General features: G+C 45.0%; 1 protein-coding gene across 2 annotated transcripts in view; it reads left to right on the plus strand.

Annotated features, from left to right (window-relative positions):
* Positions 1-10,000, plus strand: part of LOC134458327 (WD repeat-containing protein 7) — a 278,717-nt gene that overhangs the window by 72,437 nt on the left and 196,280 nt on the right. For both annotated transcript variants that reach the window (XM_063210562.1, XM_063210563.1), the window contains exons 19-20: positions 6,755-6,873; positions 8,570-8,693. In XM_063210562.1, the coding sequence (XP_063066632.1) occupies positions 6,755-6,873; positions 8,570-8,693 (243 nt within the window). The remainder of the gene's footprint in view (positions 1-6,754; positions 6,874-8,569; positions 8,694-10,000) is intronic.

The following is a 10,000-nucleotide window of genomic DNA, read 5'->3' on the forward strand; positions in this document are numbered from 1 at the left end:
CTTTGGCCCTTCAAGAGCCGTTTTTACCAAGCGTGTTAAACTCTCTGACACGTGCCAGTCCCGCTCTGTCCTGCCACGCGTCGCTGCCAGAGAAAGAGAGCGCAGCACAAGCGAAGAGCGCAGGCAAACAAACCTCTACAAAAAACAAGAGTCCAGGCAACCCCGTTTTCTTTATTCGGAGCGAATGTAAACATCCGAATGGGTTTTTCTTTTTTCTTATTTTTTTCACGGACTGTAAGAAAAAGCGGGAAGCACTGCTGGCTGTTGATGCACGCCAAGCCTATTGATTCCTGAGTGCTCTTTAAGTTTGAAGAGATAATGAAAGTTATTCAACGCCCAGAGCTTTTCTTTTTTTCCCACTCTCCCTCTCGATCTCTGCCTCTTCCTCCCCCCTTTCCCTTTCCTCTCTCTCTCTGTTCTTCTTATTCTTTATCTTCCTCTTCTGTTCTTCCTAAGCCTTCTTTTTTTCTCTGTCCTCTCTTTCTCTTTCTCTCTCTCTCTCGTTTCCCTCCCTCTACTTGTTTCCTTCCATATTGATCTAGACTGGTTTGTGAAACTGCTCCCAGGTTGTATTATGAAGTGTTTTTTAATGGAGTCCTTTAAAGTGGGTGCCAAGATGGAATCCGGGGGCGCCACGTGCACGCCTTGTTAAGGCACAAGGGCAGAGAGAGGGGTGAGGGGACAGCGAAGTGAAGTGGTGGTGCGAGTGAGGGACTGCGAAAGGTCCGACTGGTCTCATACGCTCCAAAGGCCAAGGCCAGATAGGTAGCGAGTGAGCCACAAGTCATCGCCATACCTCAGCACCAATTAGCACCCTCTGAAGACGATGCCATGTGAATGCTACTCAAGGAAGCAGTCTTGGGTTGCGCCCTCCGTTCGATCCTCCACTTACGTCTTGCATCGTGAAACTGTACAGACTCACCCGAAAGGAGGACAAAAGGTGGAGAAATGTAAAAAATATAGTGGTAGATAGTGTTGTCAAAAAGCAGGAAGTTCTCCCTCGACCTACAGGGCCATACCGTAGGTCACTGCTGGTTTTAACTGTCTCTTGTCACAATTGACACCTCATCCAGGAGTTACCAGAAAGTAATAATAATAATAATAATACATGGGATTTGCATAGCGCTTTTTAAGACACCCAAAGCACTTTACAGAGCATAACATAAAAGCCGCTGGTTGAGGAAGGCACTGAACAGCAAGCAGCAGGAGGCATTGAGCTGCAAGACGTGATGGCCGATAGTAGAAAGTAAGTTCAATATAACCGCGCCTGGTTACGTTCTATTTATGGCGACGTCATTCCTTGGTGTGAGGAGACTCCAGGGTGTTTGGGTATTTAGTTTCTCAGTCTGTACCTGTAAGACATCTCTCCAAAGTGATTTCAATAATTAGACCATGTAAATACATATCTATAGTATTTACTATTTTACTTGGACGAACTAACGTGCTGAAGAACCAAATCACGTAGATTTTTGTGGTTTTAGCCACATATAGTGTACATAGGGTCTGCTCCAAACTGCCACTTTTGCTGCCTTTTCAGTTAACTAATTGGGCATCGAGTGCCGTTCCAATTGGATGTTTCTTTTCCAGTTGCCTTAATTTGTGCATTGGATTCTATTTTTCGATTTATTGACCTGTCTCTCTTACGTTTTGCAACTAGCCCGCGTAATATCATGTTACGTGCTAACGTCAAAAGCATACAGTATCTTCAACCATACGAATGGCTTGAAATTCAACATTCGGAATCAGAATTGACAGAACCTGCGTTTCCCAAGTATTCATATCTTTGCAGTGAGGGAGTCATCGAAGCATTGAGGGCAAATGCATTCCGTTTCAACCGGACCCACAGTCAGATTAAGCATTCTTTCACCAATGTTGGTGACCTTTACAGCCAGAAAAGAGCTCAGTTGGTTTAATAAACTGGCTGTAAAGATTCCTTTTATTATTCTGAATCCAGGATGTCTGTCTCTGCCATCCACCAACAGAGACAATGTCTGCAACAGCAGAATGCACCTGTGGACAAAGTTTTTAGAGTGATGCACCTTCCATCAGATATAACGTGAGAGCTTACAGATGTTGACCTCTTCCTCTCTTTCGGTTGGCTTTGGTCCAACACACAATTAGGTCCAAACATACAGTATTTAGTTGAACGTGTGCGTTTTGGCAGTCTAACTTTTTTACAAACATTACACAGTATGTGCAGTACTCCTGGAGGAGATGGTTATGAGAGTAGATTCAGTATAGGCAAGCGTGTTGCTCTTTGAGGCCGGAAGGCTATCAGGCAGCTTCCCATCTCGTCTGATGAACGCCCATACATACCCGCACAAAAGGAAGTTGTCATGGCAACTTTGCAACACATTTTTCTCTCCTTTTCCTTTTTTTTCCCTTTTACATGTTGTTTTTGCACCCCACTCCCTCTCTTCACACTAACACTCACAGGTTTCCCTCTCAGTCTTTGTGTCTTTCCCCCTCTCTACTCTGACTTTCTATCTTCCTCTCTCTCTCTCCCTCTCTGTCTGTCTGTCTGTCTCTCTGTCTCTCTGTTTCTGTCGGTCTTCAATGCCCCTTTCTGCCTGTGTTTTCTCAAGTCTCGACTCATTCACTGTCTGCATGGCTTGAGCTGTGTAGCCTGTTCACCTGTGTCTGCAGTGGGGTTGGGTGGGGTGGCGGGGGGCTACCTTTTCACACTCAGGAAGCCAGCTCTGCACTGAGTGCTCATGGGAGTTGAAGTCAAGACCATTTGTGGTTCAAAGCTGCTCAAAGGTTTCTCATGCTCTTCCGGCCATCACCTACTACAAAAGACTTCATCTCCCATGAGCACTTGCTGTGTAATTACACAAGGGCCTCTGTCCACTGGGCTCACACCCAACTGTGTTCGACAGAAAGTATGTATTTGTCCCATGTACAAAGACCTTTTTCTATGTCTGTTCACTAATGTTTTCTATGTGGTGTTTCATCTGTGTCTGTCTCTCTATGTGGGATGTCGGTAAGCTGTTGGGGTTTCTGTGTCTCTGTACTGTATGTTGTTTTTAAATGGTTCCCCTTTTTCACAGCTGGACTCAGGGATGAGTATCAAAACCCCCCTCTAAATTACGCAGGCTTTGCAAGCCATCGAAAAGGACATATGTAACTACTGTCTTTAGTTCTTTTTATTGATCAGCATATAGTTAGTCTGATTTTTCTCATTTGTCTGATTGGGTGTATTGTAAGAGCTGGATATCATAGCACCTAGTGAGCTGTGAGTTCAACAAATCAAACAACCAAACAATGAAAAGAAAGACTTAGTAAGTAAAGTAAATTGTACACAAATCCTGTTTATTTGAAATCACAGTAGCCATTCTCGCAACTGTATTTGCCAGCCATTCTAATTGAAGTGTCCAATCTGTTGCCCTGCTCCTCTCTGCAGCATGGCAAAAAGCTAGCTGTTCTCTCTTACTTCTGCGTCAACTCTTTCAAGCTTTTTACGTTGGTGTCTGTCTACGTTTTTTACTTACTAACGGCTGTTTCTCCTGTTCACCTGAAAAACTGTGTGCGGGGGACACTTCTTGTTTTCCTTTTGTATATTTCCCTTTCTCTCTATCTTTCCTTCTTCTTATGTTCTTATATGTGTTGTTTCTTTTGTCCTTTGTTGTTTGTTTGTTTCTTTCTTTCTTTTTTTCTTTCTTTCTTTCTTTCTTTCTTTCTTGTTCTTCTTCTACTTTTTACTCATTTCCCTCCGCTTCTTTTCTTTTGTGTTTTTTCTTGTCCTTTGTTTTTTTGTTGTTGTTGTTTCTCTTCTTGTATTTGTTTCTGTCTTTCTCTCCTTCCTTGTTCTCCTTCCTGCTTTTTACTTATCGTCCTCTTCTTCTGCAAGCTGCTGCCGCTGTCGCCCCCAGTGCTGGCCCCCCTGGCCCACCTGGGGCCCCTCTCACTGGCCCTGCTTTCCATCCCTGTTTCTCAGTCAACGAAGGTACTCTTCCCCCGAATAACCTTCTCTCTCCTAGCGCTTCTTCATCTCTCCTTTTACTCGCTTTTCTTCTATCCCCCACCCTCTTTTGATTTTATTATTGGTCGCTCTCTCTCTCTCTCTCTCTCTCTCTCTCTCTCTCTCTCTCTCTCTCTCTCTCTCTCCTTCTTCTTTCTTTTGTGCCGTCCCATCCATCCATCCATCCATCCATTCATCCATGCGCTGCTTTTTTCTTACTTGTTCTTTCGCGACCGCTAGCGTGGATAACCTTGTCTATAGTGTGTGTTGTCATGTGTTTTGTGGGTGTTCTGTGTGTTATCTATGCGCGTGTGTGTGTGATGTTTTTTGTCAGTCTACCCCTGGTGTGTCTCGCATCTAGTCTCGTCCCAGTCGTCTTATGTTGTCCTGGTCTTGTTTTAATCTGTCTTGGTTTTTGTTTTCGTCCCCCAGGTTGTTTCAGTTTTACGTCCCAGTCTTGTGTCCTTCTGTCCTTGTGTTCCTCTGTCCTCCTGTCCCTCTGTCGATGTCTCTGTCTGGATGTCTCAAAAGTCTGTCTGTGTAGTCTGGTGCTCAATGTGACTCACTTGGTCTGCATGCTTGCTCTTTTCACTTAAGAGGGATCGTTTGAAACACCCAAAACACGAGCGCACACACGCAAACGCACACACACACACGCATCTACTCAAAGGGCTCTTTGCCACTTGCCTTGGACTGTCTTCTGTGCTGTTTTGTTTTGAATACTTTGGAATTCCCTCCATTGTCAGATGGAAGATCTTACACTCTCTCACACTTCTTGTCAGAATGTATTTTCCTCTCTTTCAGCTGTGGTTTAATATCATTTTTTCACACTCATCAGTCTAACTGGGTGGCCTGTTCTTCAGAACAATCTTTTTTATTTTTTGCACATTTTTTTTTACTCTTTGTTGAGTAGATTGTCCCCCCTACCCTTCCAAAATACCTCTTTCATTGGGGGTGTCTTTTCAAATGTGTTTTTTTCCACCTTGGTCACTTTTTTCCCCCTTGTTGAATGGGTGGTAAATCAGTTAGAAGCGCCATCTGGACCAAATGAATGTCAAAATTGCACCATAATCGTTCCATTTTACCCATCTGACATCAAAGCTGTATTGGACATTTTTCGGATCGTCTAAGAAAAGCAAGCATGTTGACCCCTTCAGTTTCCTCTCTTACTCCCCCCTCCTCCTCTCTTTCTTTCTTCCTTCCTTCCTTTCTTTCTATTTCCTCCACCCCAGTCAGCATCCATCTCTTCGGTATTTAGCGTAATAGCATTAGTTCAATATTAGATCATAGCATTGTAGCTTTTAATAGCCGCGGGGTTTCATTTAGTCTAGTACAGATAGCATTGCTCCCCAGAGAATTAAATCACTATGATCTTTGTCGTAAAATTATATTTGAATGAATGCTTATACTTAAGCTAAGGCAAAATAACGTGTACAATGTTTCTTTTTAACTTGCTGTCTTTGGTAAAGATATACAGCCAGTGTTGGTATTGACCAGTCGATAGCAACCGGTCATATGTAATATGCTGTGGTAGTGTAGCTAAAAATAAACCTTTTATTTATTTCTACTGCCATCTTGGATATGTTTTTCATTCTCTTAATTTCCCGCCCCAAACTCTTTCCTCGCAAAAGACAACGGTAAGTATTGACAGCTTGACGAGCGCAAAGAAATCCCTCCCCATTTCTTTGACACAATGAATGTCATCTCCTTGTTGGTGCGTGTTAATGCAGTAAAAAGCCAGCCAGTCGGTCGGTCAGTCACCATTGTGCGTCCCCTCAGCCCACCTTCTCTGTGTAAGCACTGACGCATTGCCGATGCCAAAAGCCATATATTCCTAATATATGTGTACAGAACCTGTCGACAGTGTTCTTCTCTCTCTCTGTTATGTGATGGCTGTTTGGAAAGAGCCATTATGTTTTTTTGTGGTTCAGAATGTTTTGAATGCCAGTGTCAAGGGTGTGATTGTGTGATTGTGTGTGTGTGTGTGTGTGTGTGTGTGTGTGTGTGTGTGTGTGTGTGTGTGTGTGTGTGTGTGTGTGTGTGTGTGTGTGTGTGTGTGTGTGTGTGTGTGTGTGTGTGTGTGTGTGTGTGTGTGTGTGTGTGAGGGAGAGAGAGAAAGATGGTAAGAGGTAAAGACAGAAAAGGAGCGTGCGAGCGTGTAGGTGCGTATGTGTCTGTATGCTTGTGTCAGAGAGTGAGGGATGAGGGGAAGTGGGATGGGAGGTAGTTAGATTACGGGCTAGATACTCGTCATCATAGCTATGTTTTGTAGGCATGTGTGTAATCTATCCTCCTTCTTCCATTACAGTGATCTCGACAATATTGTGATGTTGACATTTTTAACATTTTACAGACACACACATGTTAATACAGATCAGTGCATGTCGACTCTGTTTCTGTGTGTGTTAATAATGAGTGTGTGATTGTACCGTACATTTGTCTGTGATAAAGGAGAAGATAGTGAATTTTGTTGTCTTTGTGGGAAGTGTATAAGTAAGTAGACACACAGGTGTTAGTGTAGATCAGTGCATGTAGACTGTGTGTGTGTGGTAAGCTGATGGTGTGTGTGTGTGTGTGTGTGTGTGTGTGCGCGCTCTCGTCTGTGTGTGAGAGATGTGTGTGTGTGTGTGTAGGAAGCTGATGGTGTGTGTAATGTTTGCATCAGTGTGTGTGTGCGTGTACGTGTGTGTGAGATATGTGCGTGTGTGTGTGTGTGTGTGTAGTAAGCAGATGATGGTGTGTGTAATATTTGCATCAGTGTGTCTGAGTGTGCGTGTGTGTGTTGTCCGCTAGGCTGGAGCCAGCTGGCTGCCATGCACTGCGTGATGCTGCCCGACCTGCTGGGCCTGGACAAGTTCAGACCCCCCCTGCTGGAGATGCTAGCGCGCCGCTGGCAGGACCGCTGTCTGGAGGTGAGAGGATACACAAACGCACACACACACACACACACACACACACACACACACATACACATACATACACACACACACACACACACACACACACACACACACACACACACACACACACACACACACACACATATAGACCCCTTCCTGCTGGAGATGCTCGCTCGATTCTCTCTCTTTCTCTGTCACTTTCCCTCACAGCCTCTCTCTCTCTCTCTCTCTCTCTCTCTCTCTCTCTCTCTCTCTCTCTCTCTCTCTCTCTCTCTCTCTCTCTCTCTATCTCTCTCCAGTTTCCCTCTCACTCTCTCTCTGACTCTCTCTGTCTTTTTCTCTCTCACACACACACACAAACGTGACTGTGTGTTGTGTGAGAGAGACAAAGTGTCTGTGACCTCAGACATCCATAAAATTGAGAGGACCTTTCACTGCTGCGTAATATTTCTAATAACACACGCACGCACACACACACACACACACACACACACACACACACACACACACACACACACACACACACACACACACACACACACACACACACACACACACACACACACACACACACACACACACACACACACACACACACACACTTTGTATCACTACAGAAGCAGTGACATCTCAGTCTAGACAATATGACAAAAGGGTCTGCAATACATTAAGCAATGTGCCACTGTGTATTGGTCATTGTGCTTTTCTCAACGTGTGTGTGTGCTGTATGAAAATCCCACTGGGAAAGTCTCATTGTGACACACAATGCACACAACAGAATTGCATTTATGCCTTACCTGTGCAAGGTGACTGTCCAACAGGTGCCTCAAAGGCAGCAGTACTCGGGGACCGCAGCATTCTTACGACAGAGATACAGGCAAAGCGATATTCCAGGCGATATTCGGTGTTCCATTCTCACAACTCAATCGCGATCAGGTCGTCGTGGCGAATCAAATGGAATGAAATAGTTCACTTGCCTTCAATGAATGGCAAAGTTTGCTTCGCTTGGCCAAATTCATGTGTACTGTATGTGTCCCTGGTGTTAGGGTTCCTCAGTCAAGGAGGAGGATAGGAGAAAGCGCTGGTTAATCACTCCTTCCAGGCAACTGCCATTGTCGGAAATCGAACGAGTAACCCTAAGGCTACAAGCCAGACACCCTAGTCACATGTCCCAGACTGTCCACCCATGAATGCATTATTGGTTGTGTGTGTGCATAGACGTGTGTTAGTAATGACTGCATACAGACATGGTTTGTTGGTAACGTGCGTGTGTGTGTGTGTGTGTGTGTGTGTGTGTGTGTGTGTGTGTGTGTGTGTGTGTGTGTGTGTGTGTGTGTGTGTGTGTGTGTGTGTGTGTGTGTGTGTGTGTGTGTGTGTGTGTGTGTGTGTACCCATTTGTAATTTTGTGTGCTGGAGTGAGTGATGTTATGTGTGTGTGTGTGCGTGCTACACAGCACACTTGCAAAAACGATTTCACATTCTGGTCATGTAAATATATTTCCAGCGTGAAGCATCCTAGCCTCAGGTCTCTCTGGCCGTCAGGCTGGCTGAACAAGTGGTGTGGTATAGAGGTAGGTAGTAATGGGACTGGGGTGTGTGTGTGTGTGTGTGTGTGTGTGTGTGTGTGTGTGTGTGTGTGTGTGTGTGTGTGTGTGTGTGTGTGTGTGTGTGTGTGTGTGTGTGTGTGTGTGTGTGTTGTGATTGGCAGGTGCGTGAGGCGGCCCAGGCTCTCCTCCTGGCTGAGCTGCGTCGGATTGGTCAGTCCGGCAGGAAGGACACCATCGACCTGTGGGCCCCCTACCTTCCCCAATACGTAGACACCGTCAGCTCCCGTAAGTCCACTGTGCGTGCGTGCGTGCGTGCGTGTGTCTTAAGGCTGTTTAACAAGCAATCATATGTGTGTACTTTCTGGTCCTATGCAAAGATGCAATCTCTCTTTCTTTATTTTTGTATGTGTATTTTTCTGGATGTGGTATGTGTGTATTTGTTTCTGGGCTTTATTTTTGGACATTTGTTAGGCATTACAGGTCATAATGTTTGTACATAGTGTTTGTAAGGACGGGGGGTGCACACGCATTTGATTTTGTGTGAGTGTGCACATGCACTTGAGTGTGTGTGTGTGTGTGTGTGTGTGTGTGTGTGTGGGCGGTTGTGTGTGTCTGCACGTGTGTGTGAGATATAAGTCTGTTTTGGGAATACAGTATTGAAAGCAACTTCCTCATATTGCTAGCGTGTGTCACCGGAGAGTCATCCCAAACCCACAGCAACACAAGGAGCGCAATCAGCCCTCTGATTGATTGGCATGAAATGCATCCATCTTTTGACTCACTCTCACGCATTCATTTGCTCAGTCATAAAAAGCTGCTTTTTTCAATGCTTCAAATGGTGTTGCAACGTGTGAGAAAAACAATCCAGTATTGAGTAGAAGGAGCTGATGATTGGCACATGGGGAAATACAGACGGAGGCTGTTTTTGTTCTCTCTGATGCCCAATATAGGCCAGGCGCGCCATTGGAGAATGCTTTTAAGCTAATGTGAAAAGCTACCCACTTTGAAGATGGGGAAGTCAAAGCCATATTACTCTACTACCGTGTGTGTGTTGCGCTAGCCCTAGAATTTACTACAGAGCTGGTCCATCTCCATCTCTCTCTCTCTCTCTCTCTCTCTCTCTCTCTCTCTCTCTCTCTCTCTCTCTCTCTCTCTCTCTATCTCTATCTCTATCTCTATCTCTATCTCTATCTCTATCTCTCTATCTCTATCTCTATCTCTATCTCTATCTCTATCTCTATCTCTATCTCTCTCTCTCTCTCTCTCTGTATCTCTCTCTCTCTCTCTCTCTCTCTCTCTCTCTATCTCTCTCTCTCTCTGTATCTCTCTCTCTCTCTCTCTCTGTATCTCTCTCTCTCTCTCTCTCTCTCTCTCTCTTTCTCTTGCACACATACACACACACATGCACACACACACACTCAGAGAGAGAGGGGAATACACTGCCTTTTCTCTGTGGTGGAGTTAGGGGGAAGGGCTTGGGTTTATGTGTAATGCGTGCCCAGTCAAAGTTATGGGTGTAAAATTCACATGATGTCACCCGGTCATGCCCCTCCTCTGTCTGCTGTCTGTCTGACCTGGAGTGGAGACACACA

Source organism: Engraulis encrasicolus, chromosome 11, assembly GCF_034702125.1.
Source record: "Engraulis encrasicolus isolate BLACKSEA-1 chromosome 11, IST_EnEncr_1.0, whole genome shotgun sequence".
Taxonomy (NCBI): domain Eukaryota; kingdom Metazoa; phylum Chordata; class Actinopteri; order Clupeiformes; family Engraulidae; genus Engraulis; species Engraulis encrasicolus.